Source organism: Gymnodraco acuticeps, unplaced genomic scaffold (genome assembly GCF_902827175.1).
Source record: "Gymnodraco acuticeps unplaced genomic scaffold, fGymAcu1.1, whole genome shotgun sequence".
Lineage (NCBI taxonomy): Eukaryota > Metazoa > Chordata > Actinopteri > Perciformes > Bathydraconidae > Gymnodraco > Gymnodraco acuticeps.
In genome coordinates, this window is record NW_022990238.1 from 1,517,447 (window position 1) to 1,538,592 (window position 21,146).

General features: G+C 43.9%; 1 protein-coding gene across 2 annotated transcripts in view; it reads left to right on the plus strand.

Annotated features, from left to right (window-relative positions):
* The window catches only part of si:ch73-374l24.1 (protein kinase C alpha type), a 130,393-nt gene that overhangs the window by 85,574 nt on the left and 23,673 nt on the right, over positions 1-21,146 (plus strand). For both annotated transcript variants that reach the window (XM_034220085.1, XM_034220086.1), the window contains exons 4-5: positions 9,398-9,509; positions 11,948-12,076. In XM_034220085.1, the coding sequence (XP_034075976.1) occupies positions 9,398-9,509; positions 11,948-12,076 (241 nt within the window). The remainder of the gene's footprint in view (positions 1-9,397; positions 9,510-11,947; positions 12,077-21,146) is intronic.

Below are 21,146 nucleotides of genomic sequence, written 5' to 3' on the forward strand. Positions count from 1 at the left end.
TCCTGTAGTATGAATTATGACATGAGCAAACCACGTGGTTATTATTCAATCTAGACGGCAAAGCTCCTCCAACCCTAACAAAGTGGTTATTTTAACCAAAACCACAATCTTTAACTCAACCATACCTCGTTGTTTTTGTCGCGAGCCTTTATTAAACCTAAAGATTTTATGGGTTTAGAAAATTCCCCTACTCTTCAACCCAAATACAACTTTTTGAGAAAAGCATTGTCTCAAAGCTGAAAATGTTTTCTCATACGGTATGAGAAAACATGACATGAGTCATACCTGATGAAAGTTGAAATTGTCCTGATGCATTGTCTTTACAGGACGGCGCTGATTTTCAATATGTAATACTGTCTGTAAATCTCATATCAAAATTAATCACAGCTCAGTATAATTTAATGCGGTAAATGTTCAACTATTCCTTGATAAACAAATATAAAGAGCAGCTCTGAAATATAAAGACAATGCAGATTTAATAACAGTAAGAGATTTCAAAAAGTAAAGTGTCAAAAATGTCACCTGCTCTGTTTTTCTTATCGGTTTTCAATGTATAAGAAGTCCCCCTTTATGCACTTGTGTATTTGTTTTACCTCTAGCTGTATGTATCTACATGCTGTATGTAGACATTTTTACTGCATAGTGACAAACCTGAATTCCTATTACTCTAAGTGGGATTCTCCACTCGACAAAGTCAACTATCCTCGACACAGTGCAGCCTCTCTCGCAGCCATTTAGCTCAATTATCAGTGAGTAGAGATGGAGCTATCAGCCCGGTGTCTCCTAATGGAGCCTGACAGCTGCAGCCACACAGACCTCAGGTCAGGTGGCAGAGCACCCAGGAAGTGATGACACTTTCACAGGTTGAAAGCCCTGCTTGTCCTCTGTGTGTGAATACAGCAACAAAGGCTTAGCTGCAGCATGTGTCACGGAGAGGGCTCACACACACTCACACACATGCATATAAAAGCAGGCCTCGTATCAGTCTATTTAAATGCTGTGTTTGATGATGAAAGATGGGTTGTGATGAAAGTGACAATGTGTCTGAACACAGCATCTCTCCTCTGCTGATAATCAGAGTGCGACGGGGAAGGATTAAGGACTCTACACCTGTGTCTACACACCTGTGTGTGTCAGCAGGGGAAATATTTTGGGTACTTATTTAATTACTGCACTGAAAAACACGTTTTTGGCCCTTTACTTCAGTTTTCTTTGGGGCTATTTTGTACTACTTTTTATTTTCAACCATTTTATTTTAAGAGCAATCTGAAAAATGTTGTTAAAAATGCGGCAGAACTTTTCTTCTTCTTGTTCTTCCTATTTTTCCTGTGACCTTGACTAAACTAGCTCTATATAAAGTATTTTAAACTACTAAATTAACAAAGTAAATACAAATTCTACTTATGCATTACAAAACAGGCATTTAAATCAATACACAGTGAAGTAGGGTATTTTTCAGTTTTGGTCTCTTTTACTAAATATACTTCACAAAAATACATTATTTAATTGCAGCCCTTTTACTTGTACTGCAGCATTTTAAGGTAGTTTTATTTTAAATTGAAATAAAAGATTGTCTCAGTAATGCTAGATGCCACTGTTGTATACCGTGTTTTTTTCCTGCTAACTGGTACACACAGCATCATCTCTGTAATCGACTCCACATCTCATCACCACAAATCACTGGATCCCTTAATCCCGTGAGCGCGCTTAGAGATTGCTAACATTGCCCTCTGTGCCATTTCACACTAATGAGCTCATACATATCCTGTGTGTGTGTGTGTTGAATATTTGCATGTATGTGAGTGGCGTGTTTGATATCCTAATGCCTTTTGATGTTTAAATCACTAACAATCAGCTGCCCTTTCTAATGTGCTGCCTGATTTACTGGCTATAAATCTGTCTGGTTCATATCGTATTGAGGCTACATCGGGAAAGTCTGAACATGATGGCCTATTAAACGCTGACAGGCTGCTGCAGGACCAGGTGGAGGGAGATTTGGTTTCCTCTAATTAAATCATTGATCGATAGGTGCTGGTTTTACAGCAGCAGTCGTGACATAGTCATAGTTGCATAGTCACTAATGCTTCATGTATATTCTACTGGCAGTTAGTTGAATGCATGTTACTTGTCTGTTGAAACAGTGTTGTTGAATGTCAACTGATGACTTATATAGTGTTAACTATGCACTATCAAAATAAAGGGTAACACTTTATTTTGATAGTCCATATTTAACACTCTATAAGTCATCAGTTGACATTTAGTAGCATGTCAACAGCGTATTAACCAATATTCAACCTTACTATCTGTATATTGTGTCAACATCTTCAAAATTGACAATCAACTACTCAAAATCAATCTGTCAGTTGAAAATCAACAGGGTCATGTTGACTATCTGTTGATAATCTGTTGAGAGTCAAGATGTCAACTAAAGATTACATTAAGCATTAGTTGGTGATCAACAGATAAGCAACTTTAGAGTTTAGTTGACTATCTGTTGATCGTCAACTAATCTAGAGTTGACTATCAGTATACTTTTAGTAGGCATTCTCCACTAAGCATTTGTAGGCATGTGTTAGGACTATCCAATTCAAGTGAAAAACAGTTGAGAACAGTAGAAAGTCTATAACCTATCAACAGAACACATACATTCATCCACTAATTATATGCAACAGACATGGGAATAAAGTGAAATGTTTTGCACAACTGATCACAAACTTTATTTATTCATTATGTATATGTAATGTTTGAGTTAGAAACACCTGTTCCTGTTTTATTTGACTAATATATAAGATAAACACAGAAGCCTAATGCATTCACTTGAGAAAAAACGGTTTTTCATAAGAACTCACAATCTACAGATAGTAAGGTTGAATATCGGTTAATAACCTGTTGCAAAAAACATGTTGACAGTCAACAGACACTTTTTGTAAAATCTATAGATCAACACTTGAGATGTACCTTACTGTATATTCTACTGGCAGTTAGTTAAATGCATGTTACTTGTCTGTTGAAACAGTGTTGTTGAATGTCAACTGATGACTTATAGAGTGTTAACTATGGACTATCAAAATAAAGTGTTACCAAATAAAGTGTTACTTTAATTTTTGACTCTGGCCTGTGAGGTATCAGCTGAGAGAAGAGGTGATAATGAGCAGATCGATGTGCTGTTTTTAATTCTGTCTTTGACTTTAGATAAGCTTTTTCTTCTGGCTCTCTTAGTCTTGCCTTCACTCTCATCGTCTCTGCTTCTGTTTCCTGCTGTTGATGTATCTCTTGTCAGTTCATCCTCCCTCTGTCTTCTCTCTTCTCTTCTTTACTTCTGAGTCACAGCTTCATTATCGTTTTTATCAGTGTCAGAAGACAGATTAGTTTCTACAAATGACATGATTGATCTTTCCGCCCTGGGACTCGGATGGCTGTCAGGGGCTGTGTTTGAGTAGATCAGTGTGTACTAGTGTGTGTGCTTGTGAGTGTGAGTGATTGTAGATGTGTTATAGTTTGGCATCCATTTCCATTTTTGACAACAGAGGACTTGAGCTGTTACTAAATATTCTTTTGAAGACTGTCAAGTAGACATTCTTTCAAACGCTGTAATGCAGCACTTAAAGAGGCCTTATATGCTTTTCTTCTGTGTTATGGGTTTTTGTTCATGTAAATGGTCTGCAAAGGCTAAAATGCCAATGTTCATGGCAGAGGGAGCTTCTCTCCCTCACTTCCCTCCCTGCTTGAAATGCCTTAATTGGACTCCTACCCAATCAGAGCAGACTGGGCTCTGGTTTCAGACAGAGGGTGAAAACAGGGGATGCAGCACATGCAGTATTGGATAAATAAAGACCTTTTTGAACATTAAAGCATATATACATGTCACAGAAGAGGCACAAAATACTAATATGAACATGAAAATGAGCCCATTAATTTTAAAGATACACATAGTAAAAGCATTTTCCCTCTCAACTTTGATTATTTAAGAGAATTCTGTAAACCCGTCAACAGCACACTTTCACCTGCAAAAAAGAAAGAAAATGTACACTCGTATTATTAATTTGAAATACATTCAAGTTATATACTTTCAATTTTCAATGTTGAAGCTACAAAAAGTGTGGGGCTTGTGCACTTGGCTTGAGTTTTTAATATGTCATTAACACAGATGTAGTCCCTTGTATATGAAATATAAGGTTAGTACTTTTCTCTAAATCAAAAACCAGTAGTCATCAATCTTCATACATTTTCATTGCATACTCATTTATTATTGTTGTTAATCATACAAAAATAAATACCCAGAGATGTTTTCTTTCTATCAGAGAGGCATCACAAACACAACCACAGCAGATGGTTTGGCAGGTGAAGCTGTCCGTCCGTGACAGAGTTGGTCTCCAGTTTGATGCCACCCACCTGGACACCCACACACACACAGACTGCAGAGCCTTGTCTCCAATCCTTATCTCTATATTACTTTTCTTTCTTTTTTCCTTTAATTCTCACCATAAGTTCTCCAAGAAACATCAACATCTTCTACACTGTCTCTCTCCTTTCACCACATCATTGTAAGCTGCTTACAAACACAGTAGTACAAGCAGTCAGTGAGTGCAGTATGCAGTGTGTGCTCTTAACTGCAGGTCACACAGTTATCTTGGCTGAATCATGTGTGTAAACTAGCCTGACATCCATGTTGCTGTGGGGTCACAGTACTTCAGCAGGAGAGAATAACAGAGGGTCCTCTCGGCTATAAACATCCTTGCATGGTTTTTCTTTCAGCTGGGCAGCTGAGCTTCGGCCCTGAGGAGAGAGAACATTTCATCATCATGTGAGGCGAGATTGCTACAGTGTTAATTTCTTCACTTGTTTTTTTCTTCATTGTTATTTTGCCTTTTATGGAGAATCTGCACACACACTTAATTTAATTAGGCCACAGAGTGATTTACTCTCTACTTGTTTGCCTCCTCTCCACAGTTAGCGTTTCCTCTGCTGACTTTCAATCATCACTGGATGTTCTCTAACCCATTATCACCATAGCAACTGTACAGTTGATCACTTTGTTTACCCCAAGCACCTCATCTCACACACACACACACACACACACACACACACACACACACACACACACACACACACACACACACACACACACACAACCACCTAGTATGATTGAGGTCTTTTGAATTCATAGTCGTTTTGGTGATTCTCTTTTAGTTGATAAATCAAAATGATGTCTGGTGGGTAATTTTGCAATTATACTCTTTGGTAAAACAAAAAATAGAAATCCTTGATGGAGCATTATTGCATTAAATCACTAAATCAAATCAGCTCTTTAAATCTGTTGGTTGGATTTGGGTTGTTTAAATCTAGATTTCGATAATAATCTGCCATTTTGCCAAACTATTAATCGTTTAACTCGTTTTCAAGCAAAAATACAAAAAAATAAGTGTTGGTTCCAGCTTCGGCAAATCCTTATAAAGTACAACTGACAAACAAAAAAACAAATAAGGTTAGACGGCTGGATAACTGTGTGCTCTGAGAAGTAATGGACATTATAAAATATTGAAAAAATTGCTAATGTTTCATGAGGAAGTAGAGACTTTAAAAACATTCTCTAATATACACAGGATGAACCTTGGAGAGAAATGCTAATGCAAACATAACTTAGTGTTGAGTTGGGGAGGTTTGTGATTCACTATTGGTGGTAAAATGACGTTTTACTGAAGGCATATTCTCCTTTCATTTCCCTTTTCCTGTAGTAATGAAGTGGGACACTCAGAGACACTTGAGTAGGATGCTTGACAACAAAGTCTCTCAACATAATCATATCAAATCAAACAAGGATGGAGATCACAGCCTGAAAAATGCTTAAGCTTTAGCATCATACGGGTAAATTACACTATGCCCTAGTAGCCACCAATTAGAAGGAGGCAGATGTGAAGGCGTCTCTGAAGGGTCGCTTGTCAACCAATTAACCTAATAAATGAGTCACATCGGCCTCCTCACTCTCCCCATCACTTTTTATAGCTATAATATCCAACGAGTAATTAGATATTATTACCTCTGATGCTCAATGCCTGACTTTAATAAGCAAGACCCGCATTTGACTCATTGTCACTCTGCCCTCATTACCAATCGTTTCCTCTACTTCTGCTTGATGTGACCCTCGTTACGCTTCGAGGAATTTGGCAGCAGCATCATCTCGCCTCACTGGAACCAACTTCCCTCCTGGTTTCGCCTCATCAGCTCTGTCTGTTAGTGTCTGCCAGCATCTTTACCCAGCACAGCTTGATGTCCAGTATTGAAGTGCCCGGGAGGATGTTTGAAAAGAGACAAGCTGAAATGATGACTTAGCAAGTCCGTTTTAGATGTGCCACCCTCCGCTTTTATGTCGATGTGTTGTGTTTTGCAATGCATGCTATTTGGCAGTGCTTCAGCTGCATGACTAACTTGTTTTGGAGATTTTATGACTGACTGTCTATTGATGATTTGTGAGTCATGTATTCATGCTTCTTGTAACAGACGCTTCCATTACTCTTCAGACTGCATAAGAAAACGAAGAGGAGAAGTTCTGTTGTGTTTTTGTGACCATGTTTTCATGTGCATCTTGAGACAGAGACTAGTGTCCTTCAATATGTTTCAGCCAAAGCCTCCGTGTAAATAGACAGGGCTCAGTCATTGTGCTATGGAGACCAAGCATCATGTTGCATAGTGTCAATCTAATCTTCAGATTTCTTCTCTGCTGGAATAAATCAAAGTACAAGTTTGTATTCACTTGACCAAACGGTTGATTTTAGTGTGGCAGCGTGGGCCATGATGAAAGCTGCCAAGAGAGCTGCCTCTTCAAGTGCTTGAACATTTAAATATTATGCATAATATTGGTATTCTGTTTGACACGTAATCAAACAAAGAAACAGCTCCTTTATATTGAGTCTCTTGAAACCCTTTAAAGTGCTGCCAGCACTGAGCAAACTTATGTTCGTATCTTCTTCCTTTGGCAGCGCCTAAAATGTTTATGTGCTAAAGTGGACTTATGGTGTTAGCTGGGTGCTATACTGAGATATTATGGTTCGTAACCTACATTGTGAGTTATGGATGTGCCTTGTTATTTATGTGTGTAGTGCTGAGCTTGTCACAATTCCTCAGTACATCTACTTTATTATAGTGTGGGTCTTACAAACATAGACAGTTTTATTGCAGATAATGTTGCAAGAGAGAGAAGCCATTTTAGTTCAACTTTACAGCTGCAGAGACACACGCAGAACTTCAGAGTGCAGATCAGATTATGTCTTCACACTCAACCTCTCCCTATAATGGGCTGCACTGAGTCAACAGGCTCAGGATGACTGTGAGTGGAAACCCTGCCATTTTCATTTCACCCATGGCTCCGAGAAGCAGGGGCGCAAAGAAAAAGAGACAATAACACATGGTGACAGAAAGAAAACATTAAATGGAAATACTGTGAGAGGAAGAAGAGTTGGCATTGAAAATGAAAAAACATACAGTGCTCACTGTCTAGCACCTTGAAGGGGAAGGAAGTGAAGATAAACACAAATAAATAGAGATCAGGGAGATTATCTGGATCCTTGGTGAAGTGTTTTTTAAGACTTTAATGTCCCCACAGTTCAAAAATCATAAGAATACAGGCGAAAATGGTAAGCAGAAGGAGGGAGACCCGGGAGAGGGACTCAGGACACGACCACTACGCCATCTGTTTCTTTATTCTCAAGAAAAGCCTCCAGGAAAGGAGCAAAAATAGACGAGCTTGCTAAAATGAGAACATGCCAATTAGACTTTTCCTGGACCGTTGCAACACTCTCTGTCAGTCACTCCATTACCACCAAACAACCCCCTCCTCTTTTAAACACAGACTTCCCCTCTACGTATCTCTGTCGCCACCTCTTTCTCACTCTGCTGCTGTCGTCATGTAAGCTTGGAAGTAAAGGGCATTTCTCAGCGTTGTCGTGCGCCCACTTACCCAGTCAGTGGTCTGTATAATTACACATGAAGACATTCTGACACATTGCATCATGATAGAGGCAGCGCTGCATGGTGGAGGTTTATCCAGCCTCATTTGCAGGGCTTTAATTACAGCTGTGTTTGTTTTGTGGTTATTGTAGAAATTAGCTAACCTCAGCATTCACAATAGTGACTGGAGAAAATAAATTCCCAACAAATGACCCTTAAATGAAATGACATGAATACGGTATGTGTTCATTTTTTTTTAAATAATCAAATCCAGTTTTTGGAAACCGATCAGAGCATCAATTGTTGCTCATCAGCTCGATTTTTACTTTGCCTCGGTGCCAGATGTTCAGGCCAAGATAAACAGTTGCTCAGTTATGCTGCTGCTGGCACTGCACGAGCATTGGTGTCTTAATAACAGTCAAAACTGAAACAAGGAGGATGCTGGGAAGGCTTCCAGGATGACAAGATGGAGAGAACTAACACCAACACAAAAACACCTTACACGTTCCCACGCGCCGATAATGGGCTGACATCGACTTTCCATCTGGAAATGTCTTTCTTTCTGGTCCTCTTTGCGTCAGTCTCCTACACGAATGATATCATGAACAAAATGCATCATCAATTAATCAGTCTCTTTAAAATGCTGTCACGAGTTATCATACAAGGAACAATTCCAGTAAAATGTTATCCCGCTTGTTCCTTTAATTTATTTAAGAATCAACTATGGTAGATAGAAATGAAAGTGAGAGCTGTTTAGTGAGTTAATGAGGCAAACAGTATTGCATCATTAATCTCTGAGGGAGAGATAAGCAGTAGAATGATGAACAGATGTTTTAAAAGAGGTCCATTTATATTCCCATTTTCTCCTCCTTTATATAATGTTATCGCTGAGCCCGCCTTAAGTTGTTCCAATAAACCTAAAACTATTTTGTCTGAATTTAATGTTTATCCAGAGGTCTTTGTGGCCATAAAAAGAAAAAGGAATTTAACATTTGTCTGGAAGAAGAAACACATTGGAGCAAAACCCTTACTTTTGAACATATTGTCTATTTGAGAAAAATAAACACTTGATACACTTTGGAAAGTTTCTTTCTACAATTGCCGCGGAGAACACAGATGTACACAAACACTATTAATCCTATTTCAGAGCACTGGATTATTCCTTGATTTCACCTACCATGGTAATCCTAGTTTAGCTAGTTGAATGATTCTATATGGCAATGTTGGGCGTTTTGTCAACAAGTATTGGATGAATTGGCATGATATTAAGTACACTCATCGATGCACAATGTATTGTCATAAGTTTTGGTGATTCCTCAAATGTTTTGCCAGCTCAAGATATTCCTAACAGCTTGTATTTTTCCCATCTCTCTCTCTCCTCTCTCTCATCTCTCTCTCTCTCTCTCTCTCTCTCTCTCTCTCTCTCTCTCTCTCTCTCTCTCTCTCTCTCCAGGACCCCAGAAGCAAGCACAAATTCAAGATTCACACATACGGCAGTCCCACATTCTGTGACCACTGTGGCTCGCTGCTATACGGGCTCATCCACCAAGGGATGAAATGTGACAGTGAGTACACACTCTATCTAGAAATACAAAACATATGGTAATTTCCTCCGTGTGTGTGTGTGTGTGTGTGTGTGTGTGTGTGTGTGTGTGTGTGTGTGTGTGTGTGTGTGTGTGTGTGTGTGTGTGTGTGTGTGTGTGTGTGTGTGTGTGTGTGTGTGTGTTGTGTGTGGTGTGTGTGTGTGTGTGTGTGTGTGTGTGTGTGTGTGTGTGTGTGGTGTGTGTGTGTGTGTGTGTGGTGTGTGTGTGTGTGTGTGTGTGTGTGTGTGTGTGTGTGTGTGTGTGTGTGTGTGTGTGTGTGTGTGTGTGTGTGTGTGTGTGTGTGTGTGTGTGTGTGTGTGTCGAATATGCTGTGCTGGTCTCCCTAATGAGAACAGATGGGAATAGACCTATACTGTACTCTCAGCCACATCTGCAGCCCAGGCAGGATATACAGTTCCATCCTGCAGAGGCCTTTCTCGCTCCCATTCTTTCCACCCACTCTCTTCTATCAACTGTCCCCTTCTTTCCCTGCCTGTATGACCCCCCCATCCTGCACTCTATTGAATTATTCTGTCATCCTACTTCTTCTCTTTCTTCCCTCTTTGCTCTTCCCAATTCTTACTCTGATAATCCTTTGCCCTCTTTTGCTTCTACATACTACTTCTCTGTACCTTCCTTTATCCTCCATCCATCACCCTCCCTCCCTCTCTGCTCCTCTTACTCCATCCATTCATCTGTCTTCCTCGCAGATGGTAATAGAAGCACGCCAGAGCAAATTGATGCAGGGAAGCCATCGCCATCATGACCTTCTCTTGTCTCGTCTGGTCTCCTGTCGGCATGTCGAGGGGTGGGGAGGGAAGAAGAGGGAGAGAGAAGGAAATATAGGTGGTTGGCTGGCAAAAGGCAGGAAGAGGGAGGAAGAAGGACAGAGTTAGAGGTTTTAGGGGGAAAATAGGAGGTTTCCTACAATATCCAACCTCTTCTGACACAATCAAATCAGCTCACAGTGCAATATCATTCCTAAGTTCATGTGGTGATTAGTTATTGATGTTTTAGTGCTATACTACAAAAGCAGTGGCTCCTTAAAGTACTGCTTTCTCATTCAAAATATACATTTCTACACATAATCATCCCTTAAACAAATATGTTGCCACATTGGGTCTCCAGACTTTTATACAAATTGGTCCCAAAGGTAACCAATAGGGGAGAGTTACTCAGAAGTTTATACATTTAAAAACGTTGCAGTCGAGGCCGGATACACATCGACTTTATGGTAATGGCAAGCTCAGAAAAGATTCAAAACCAGGGGAACTCTCTATCAATGGTACAAAGATTCAGGGACATCAAACTACTAAACGTAAGATTTTGAAGATAATTGTTTTACTCCTGAACCTCTAAGTTGAAAAGAGAAGGTCTTCGCTGCTGTACAGAAAGTTGAGCACACACCTGAGGAATTTTTCAGAAACACTGACTCACAGTGAACCATGTTATGTTTTGCAGCTGCTTTCATTTCCTTTGTTTCTGTATTCCTCAAGGTTGAAAACACAAGAATAAAGCAGAAATTGATTTTGTCTGCAATCCCTTTCCACATATCACCATTGTCTGCTCTAAATCCCTCTTATTATGTTTCTCTCACGTCTCACCTCCACTTCAGCTGCATAAGTTCCTCACTGCTCCAGTTTGGTTTTCTTTTTGTTTCCATATTGTACAAATATTCAATATTACATTTGAATTGCTTGCGGAGATTTCAAGATTCCACAAACAAAGTACAGAATAACATATCACTAACAAAATGTGGGAAATATTAATGAATCTTTACTTCTGATATGTATTTCTGCTCTGATTGCACGTGACCAATCATATGACCGTCTGAGAGTTTACCTTTAATTTTCCTTTGTAGTCATTGGCTTGATAAATGTATCCTAAAACCTTGATTCATAGTGAAGAACCTCTTTAATCCTGAACCGGCTGTTTTAAGTGAAATTATAAAGTAGTTTGATGAATAAGAGGTCATATTTACACAGATGAAAGCACAGGGCACATTCAGTTCATTGAAGGTTAATGTTTACTGAGTGCAAACCCTGTCCTCTTGTTTTGGTGTTATAAAATATAAAATTGTATTCATTTTGTATTTAATATCTTTCAAGGCAGAGCTCCCTTCACAATGAGAGCTGACTCTGTCTGCTGTCATTGAGATCTCTGCAGAATGTTAAGCTTTATTCAGGTTTATTTTGCCCAGCACATCAAACCACCTCAACTCTGTTTTACCAGTTTCTTCAGAACAGCTTTTCCCAAGAAAAGTGTAATGTGATGTCTTAGATTTCCTAACCTGTCCTCTCTTTATATGAGTGATTCACTCTCAAATGCATGCATGGAATAAGAAAGGAGGCATATTACACTGGTATGAGATCCAAAAAGTGATCCACTTATAAACTCCTGCACATTCTGTCTCTTTCCAGCCTGCGACATGAACGTACACAATCAGTGTGTGGTCAATGTGCCGAGCCTGTGTGGGACGGACCACACGGAGCGCCGGGGTCGCCTCTTCCTCAAGATCGAGGTCAGCATGGACAGGCTACACGTCACAGGTAGGTCTTATTTCCAATCAGTGTTTAGTACTCTAGGCCGCTCAGTGTCAGAATGATGAGTGAAAAGGCTTCTTTATGTTACTCAAGTGGTGGATTTCCAGACCATTGAAAGAAATCTCGAGTCATACGAATCACTTTGGACTTCTCCAAGTGGCTTCGACTAGTGTTAGTGAACTATGGTGGTAACTCAATCGTTAACTAATACGGAAAGGATTCTGTGTGTCAGTGCAGTCCCTTCAGATGCTTCGTATTGACTTTAGATATAAAAATCAACTGTAATTCTTCATTTTAAATGGCTCAACTTGGAGTTTATACTCTGATGGCCTTTTCCCCATTTCCTACCCAACCCAACTTTCAGAACACTTGCTCGGACCACACCCATCTTCAGCCTTGGCCTTCATTTTGATCTCAATTATACCCCTGTAAAGTACACCAAATACTATAGGGCTATGGGCGTAGAGTAGGGTCTCAACTCCACCTAAAGTGACTGCATCTTGCATGGTTGTGATGCTCGGGCGGTGACAAAATCTGTCCAGACATACAGAAATATAAACACCTGGCAATGTACTCGAAACCTCTTCATTAGGAATTCCTGCTGCAGTGATTGTCTTCAGGAGCCATTTTTGCCCTGATGACACACACACACACACACACACACACACACACACACACACACACACACACACACACACACACACACACACACACACACACACACACACACACACACAGACTCACAAGATAACAACTATACCAGCATACAAGTTATGACTGCAGATAGAAATGATCTATTAGCTAAAATCTCGCATAAATCATCTCTTCTCTTTTCTGAGATGAATGTGTTTGTATGCATGGTCCCTGTTCAAGTGTTCTGGTACCCAGCAGAAATGTAATGTGCATGCTGTAAAGGTCCCACTTTTCAAAGCAAAATGCAGCAAGCTACTTTTAATGAAAGAAAACGGACAAGGACTCCTGCGCACTAATGATTAGGCATTGAGTTATTGTTGGAGGTTTTACCTGCAACAACAGAAAATAAGTATTTTCAATCTAAAACCGTTACATCATGAGAAAAAAAATTACATCATCTGTGTCAGCATAAAAAAATGCTCAAGTCATGACTGCCTTTGTAACCTGTGTGTCCCATGTGTGTGTATTTTCAACACCTCTAAATTATTCTGTCAGTCAAGAGCAGCACCTGGAGTGGACAACTCTCAGGTGCTAAAACCCCTTTGGCAGGGAGAGAACTGACGGCTGGGTCACTTTCACACACACACACACACACACACACACACACACTCACACACACACACACACACACACACACACTCACACATACACGCACAAACACACAAACATGGCCAGACAGTGGAGGTCAGGAAATATAAGGGCTGAGGCCAATAGTGCCAAAAGTAATTTTTACTCAGTGAGGATACAACCTCCAGCTAGAGCAGGGACCAAGTGTTAGGTGTGATTGAATTGAAAATATATTGTTTCATAAAAATGTGTTTGTGTGTTTAGAGAATGAAAGGAAGCTATAGTCACAGTCAGCTTAGGTCATTTGCTCGGTCTGTTTTTCAGTTTTAATATATTTCATTATGTTATCCAGCTTTTTATTGTTTAGCAGTGCCTGATATACATCCTATTTGTTATGTGGTGACCAGCCTCAGCAAAAAAACAACAAGGAATGCTACGTTGTTAGATTGATGTGCGCTCTGGTATTTCCCTGGATTTTCATGCGTTCACACGTCAAAACACCCACTGATGTCCTGTGTTTATGAAAGTGTTGCTTCACACTGTGTCAACTTCAAGGAACGATGCTCTGCAGCACCTGCTATTGGCATATGTGGTGTCTGATGTTTTAAAAACAAATGTGTTTGACATATGTGTCTACTTTCCATTCATCAAGCAGCGCCAACACCAACTCATCTGTTGATTATTTTTGCCATTTATCCAAATGTAATTTAGGCAACAAATTGTCAAAGAATTGTGACAAATACCCATCACTTTAATCCAATGCCAAATGTGACATCCTTAATCCGCTTGTTCTCTTTTGCAAAAAGTCCAAAACTCACTCAATGTATGACAGAAAACGAAACAGAAAGGCAGCCTCATATTTGGCAAGCCTGAACCAGCATCATTAGGGCATCTTATAATCTTATAAGATAAATAGTTTTTAAAAATACTGTAAATGATTAGGTGTTGGCAAACTCATTGATGCATCTTTATATAATGCCCACTTACTAATTGTGAAAACAGCTTTGATTAAAAATGTTTGCCACTTGTGGGTGTTATACGAGTTACACATTTCACAATAATTTGAGATATTCTGATTTTTATTTGTTTTACTTTATTGCAAATAGAGAGAGGAGGTTGAAGTATACCATCTGTCCTTGTATCCTTTAAAGAAAAAGATATGTGAAGTAAATGTGTATGGTTGCAGTTAAATAATGGGATAGTAGTGTATTGATTTTATAACGAACGACCACTTGAGACATAGCATGAACTGTAGCTGACAGAAAGAAGAAGATAGAGATCCATACTGAGAACAATGGAGACACGGCAGAGGAAATGTATGTTCTGCAGTGTTTTGTTTTGGAGTTCTCATTCATAACACTCCGTTCGATGTCTCACTATGGGATGCGCCTCATCGCGGAGCAAACAGAAGCATCAATCTCATTACGCCAATCCTGATTGGCTGGAGATCTTGACGTCAGCGTCAGGGAAATCACCCCCTATAAGTAGCTTGCGCCACAACGCATGCGCCATTCAAACACCTCTTCTCGCTTCAGAGCACATCTCTATGGTAGCCGGACAAGCTTCACGGTCCACAGACTGAACCCAAATATCCATTTCGGTCGACGGGCGCTTGCCGGCTACTCCTTCTGCTTCGCAGGAAGACGGTAATTACTAACGCTAGTTATTGTTGAAATCGACCTCGCCGCTCTCTTTCCCCGGAAAGTAAGCTAGGTCTGACTTTTTCAAGCTAGCGTTAGCTTGCTCCCTCACTACCGACACCACGGTAGCGAGGAAGTCTTTTCTTTTCTCTTCCCCACGGAGGAGGAAAGGATTAAAAGGAGCATACTGCCACACCAGTCAGTATTCTCCGGGAATAAAAGACCCACACCGTCCTTTTCTCCGGATTAAGGACAGGGTGGTAACCTCTTTTCTCCCAACCTACCTGTTGAGAGCGGGTCCTCTCCACGCCACGAGGCGAACAAGATGGACGCCCCTCTCCCTCACACCAGAGGAGTCAGGGACTCGGTGGCTCGACTCTGCGGCTGCGGGTTGAAGATCTCGGGCACAGACACACACCAGGTCTGCTCGTCCTGCCTCGGGCTGGAACACACCCGAGGCGCTATCGACAACCCCGGCTCATGCGGACATTGTGTCCGCTTCACCGTAAAGAGCCTCCGCCGACGGCTAGCACGCCAAGCTAGCCTGTCGGAGCAGGAACCCCCCATGTCCTCTGACCTGCCGGCCGGCAGTCAAGACGCGGGGGCATCTGCCACAGAGAGTGAACCCCTCTCCATGTCGGTCTGGGGCTCAGTATCTGCGATGGCCGCAGAACCGGATTCCCGCGCCCTGGCAGGCCGGGACCCGGTGGCGGCAAGACACGCGGGAACGGGACCCCACGCTTTACCGAGCTGGGGCTCCCAGTTAGACCTCACCATGGTCTCACCCGCGGAGGATGTCCTCGAGCTGAATTACGACGAGGACGAAGAGGACGCCTCGGTGTTCCTCCTGTCCGAGTCGGATGAACATGAAGAGGACATCTTCATGTCATCGGCTCAGGCTGCAAAGCCTGGAGCGAGGGCTGCTCTCCCATACGATAGCATACCAGCTTCGCCCTGTCTGAGTATGGACCTGCAGGCCGTGTGCAAACGCGCTGCGGCCAGACTCGACATCCCGTGGCCTGAAATGGCCAAGGAGACCTCCAGGTCCCGCTACGAAGGGAAACATTTTCCCCAAGCAGCGCGGACAAAGAGACAGCTCCTTCCGGTCTTCCCGGAGATGTTGGATGAGGTGTCGGTCTCGTGGAGAGACCGGCCCTTCAGCAACAAGGTCCCAATCCAGGGTGCCTCCTCCCTAGACTGTGACGGAATGGAGAAGCTCGGCCTGCTCCGCATACCGCCCATGGAACCGCTGGTAGCAGCCCACCTCCTACCGAGGATGGGCCCGTCACCAAGCAGGAACCCCACGCTGCCGGCAAAGTCGGACCGATTTCAGTCGACAATGACTGAGCGGTCCTACAAAACCGCAGCGTTGTCCGCCAGGGCCCTGAATGTGGCCTCGCTGCTAACCGCTTACCAAGCGGAGCTCTGCGAGGACCTGTCGGGTAACCCGGGTGCAGCCACTCTGGACGAGATGGCGGCGGTCACAGACATCTGTCTCCGTGTCCAACGCTGCGCCGTCCAGGCCACGGGTAAGGCAATGGGGATCATGGTGGTGCAGGAAAGAGCGAGATGGCTCAACCTCACCAACCTCCCAGACCGGGAAAAGGAGGATGTGCTGGATATGCCCATCGTTCCCGAGGGAATTTTCGGCTCCGCTCTTGCTTCCATGCAAAGGAGGTGTGAGTCGAAAAAGAGGGAGGACGAGGCACTCCACCTCTGCCTCCCTCGAAGGGTCCAGCCGCTGCCTTCGCAGCAACAGTCCTTCGCCCAAGCTGCCTTGAACCCTGCTCGGTTTAAAACACCGAAAACGCAGAGGTCGCAGCCCGCCCCGAGTCCCCAGCCCAGGCTGGAGACGAGGGCGAGCTGGCCCAGAAAATCTCCGGTTCCGGCTGCAGCTCAGGCGCAGCCAACCCAGAATTTCGGCCAGCAGGCGAGGAAGAAGAAGCGAGCGGCGTGACAGCCCCTCCTTCTCCCCTCCGTGACAGAGCTGGAAGTCCACGGTTCCCCAGCTCTAAATGTGTTCCCGCCGCCTCGAGAGATGCCTCAACACCATCCTCAAGTCCGCAAAAACACATGTCATAAATCTGTTTGTTCCTCTGTCATTAAACATTTGCCGCTGATGCATCCAGTCTTCAGGCCCAGGGCGCAGCTCAAAAAAATGATAAGAAAAACAATAAAACCAATAAACAGCCCGTCAACTGTTCCCCTTCTGAGAGCAGCTTCGGCATCTCTCAAAAGGCGGATTACAGGCGGGTCTGTGAAGGCACCACCGTCATGCGCATGCACAGTGTCGGTGGGGATTGTCGAAAGGGGGCACCACTGTGTTCAGACACTAGAGGGCCCCATAACACAACAAATAGAGACTCAGAGGGGAAGAGATGTGACATCTCCACTGGCTCTAAGGAGCATGCAGTGGAAGATGCTCACATCATCTGCTTGGGTTTTCAAGACAGTAACACGGGGCTACAGACTCCAATTCGCTGTCACCCCAACTCGCTTTTCGGGCATTCTGCATTCGCAGGCCCGAGGAGAGTCAGCCCATATTCTGGAGAAAGAGATTCTCTCTCTCCTAGAAAAGAGGGCTATATCTATTGTACCCGCCGAGCAGAGTCAGGGCGGCTTCTATTCCAAGTACTTCCTCGTTCCCAAACGGGGAGGGAACGGAATTCGGCCAATACTTGATTTGAGGGCTCTGAACAAATATCTAAGAAGATATAAGTTCAGAATGCTCACTCACACATCTCTGCTGCGGCTCGTGCGACAAGACGACTGGTTCACATCAGTCGACCTGAAAGATGCGTATTTTCACATCCCAGTATATTACCCACACAGGAAATATCTGAGATTCGCATTTCAGGGGATCTGTTATGAATACAGAGTACTCCCCTTCGGTCTGTCTCTCAGTCCAAGGGTGTTTGTACGATGTACGGAAGCCGCAATAGCCCCGTTAAGACAACAGGGTATTCGCCTGGCGACCTACCTGGACGACTGGCTGCTTCTCGCACAGTCGGAGCAGGAGGCTGTTACGCGGACAAATGTCCTCGTAAAGCACCTGCTCAACCTGGGTTTCATAATAAACACAGAGAAGAGCATGTTGTGCCCCGCGCAGACTATACTCTTCCTGGGTTTACGCCTGAACTCGGTGCCCTTTTCAGCTCGCTTGTCAGCGGAAAGAGTGAAAGCTTTCAGAGCTTGTCTCGCTCTTTTCCAGCCGCGCAAACATGTTCTCTTCAGATCATGCCTGCGATTGCTGGGGCTCATGGCGTCAGCCATCCTGGTCGTACGACTGGGACCCTTACACATGAGGGAGTTTCAGCGCTGGGTGGCCGCCCTAAAACTAAACCCCGCGCCATGGCGCGCGGAGAGTGATTGTTACTGTGAAATGCGTAATGGCACTGCGCCACTGGCTGCACCCGACTTTTCTAGTACGAGGTGTGCCTATGGGTGCTGTCCTTTCACGGAAAGTGGTCACCACGGACGCATGTCTGACAGGTTGGGGAGGTATTTATGAAGGTCGCCCGGTGAGGGGTCTCTGGAGCAGAGACCTCCAGCGGGCGCACATAAATTACCTGGAGCTTTTAGCGGTGTTTCTCACCCTAAAACGCTTTCTGCCTTTCCTCAGGGGACATCACGTCCTCGTGAGGACAGACAATACGACCACAATATCGTATATTAACCGCCAAGGGGGTTTGCGTTCTCTCCAGTTACACACACTGGCGCGCAAACTTATCCTATGGAGCGGTAGGCGTCTCCTCTCTCTGAGAGCGACGCACGTACCGGGAGTGAGGAACCTCGGGGCAGATCTACTGTCCAGAGGTATACCACTTTATGCAGACTGGACTCTACATCCAAGGATTGTGAGCCAGCTGTGGGTGCGTTACGGCAGAGCCACGGTGGATCTGTTCGCATCGAAAGACAACGCTCAGTGTCAGCTGTTCTTTTCGATGCGCGATCTAAATGCACCGTTAGGCGTGGATGCACTCGCGCACAATTGGCCCCCGGGCCTTCTGTACGCGTTCCCACCCCTGGCTCTGATACCCCCAACTCTGGCCAGAGTGAGAGAGCAACGCCACACACTTATCCTGATAGCTCCGCACTGGCCAGCTATGTACTGGCTAGCGGAGATATATCAGCTGCTGTGCGGGCAGCCATGGCAGCTCCCACTACACAGGGACATACTGTCCCAAGCGGGGGGGGCGATCTTTCACCCACACCCAGAGCGCTTGGCTCTATGGGCCTGGCCCGTGAGTGGTACAATCTAAATACAGTGTGACATGACGCTGACCCTGGCAGCTGCCAAGCGAGCCAGTGGCACTCATGCACTATCTGTACAGTTTGTATGCACTCAGTTTGCCCCAGGGCAAACAGAGTGTGGTTGAAGCCTGACCCTGCCTTTATCTTAAGGCGGTCGGTTCGGGTACCACATTTGACATTAAGGCATCCTCCCCGCCACTGTATTCCTCCGGGGAACAGCGGCCGGATTTGCCGTGTCCAGCCCGTGCTTCACGCACGTACAGGGACAGATCAAGGGTGCTTTGTCATAATGACCAACCCCTTGTGTCCTGGGCTAACCCTTATAAGGGCAAGCCTGTTACTAAGCAACGGCTCTCCCACTGGTCTGTGGAAGCAATTGCTTTGGCGCTCATACGAGTCAGAGTTCGCAGGCACCCTCGGGTCCGCGAGCTCTTTCGACTGAGAGTCTGGCTGCATTCTGGACTCTGTCCAGGATGTCTCCCATCAAAGACATTGGTGCAGCGGCGAGCTGGTCCTCGCCGCTCACTTTTGTCTGCCTCCTAACAGGCTGGACGTTCTGCTCCCAGTGTGACTCAAGCAGTGCTGGGCACCTGGTTGAGTCAGAGCTCTACTAAGTTCTGGTTGGTTTGGTGATTTTCGAGATAAGCTCGTCTGGCAATACGGGAGCTACAATTTCCCATAGTGAGACATCGAACGGAGTGTTATGAATGAGAACTATAGGTTACTTACGTAACCCCAGTTCTCAGAGTAACATGAAGTGAGATGTCTCACCAGATGGCCCTCCTTGCTATGGTGAAGCGAGAAGAGGTGCTTATTTTGAATGATGCATGCGTCGTGGCGCAAGCTACTTATAGGGGGTGATTTCCCTGACGCTGACGTCAAGATCTCCAGCCAATCAGGATTGGCGTAATGAGATTGATGCTTCTGTTTGCTCCGCGATGAGGCGCATCCCATAGTGAGACATCTCACTTCATGTTACTCTGAGAACTGGGGTTACGTAAGTAACCTATAGTTTTCTCCTCCTCTCTAATGGCAGCGGTCTGAACAGTGCAGCCTCAGCCTGTTCCCTCGCTCCCCCGGCTCCCACAGACAAGTGGCTGCCTGTGTGGTTCACCGCCCAGATGTGAACTTGATTAAATGTTTCCAGCCAAGAAAACAGACGTATCTCCAGTTCTCTCTCTCTCTCTCTCTCTCTCTCTCTCTCTCTCTCTCTCTCTCTCTCTCTCTCTCTCTCTCTCTCTCTCTCTCTCTCTCTATATATATTGACATTTCTTCTTATCATCTCCTACCTGTTCCCTCGAGACCTATGTATTCCCCCTTCTTGTCATACAGTCTATTTGTCCTCCATACCTACTGAGCTCCTAGCCTTCCTCCCTTTTCCTCCAGAGTAAGACATCTACAGTTGGCCTTATTTCTTAAAAGAAATACAAATGTATTTATTATAAACATTAGTCCTTAAAATATGTGTACATCACCATTCAAACATCTTTTAAAAGTTGAACAAACCCCACACAGCTCAGTGAAGACTGTGAAATGTTGACTTTATTTGATCATTTCAGTAAAAACTAATGTTCATATTTCTCTTTTTGATTATAATACTGATGAACGTTCAAAACAAATCACTCTGGCAACTTACCACATACGTTTTAAAATGCTTAATAAGCACCGTAACTTTCATGATATCATTTCTCCGTCATAATCGGTTGTTTCCGACGACTGTTGTGTGACGGAAAATGCCGCGGCTGCAATGCATTGTGGGGCAGCATTTTCTCCTCTCCTTTCGTCAAGGGAGGTCCAGTGGTTCCTAAGCTAAAGGAGGTTAAAGGAAGTTTGAAACCTCCTTTCCTTTCATCTAGACTAGAGAATTCAAACGGCACTTATCATGGCTGCCACTGAGGGACTTCCGGGTCATTTCACTCCGT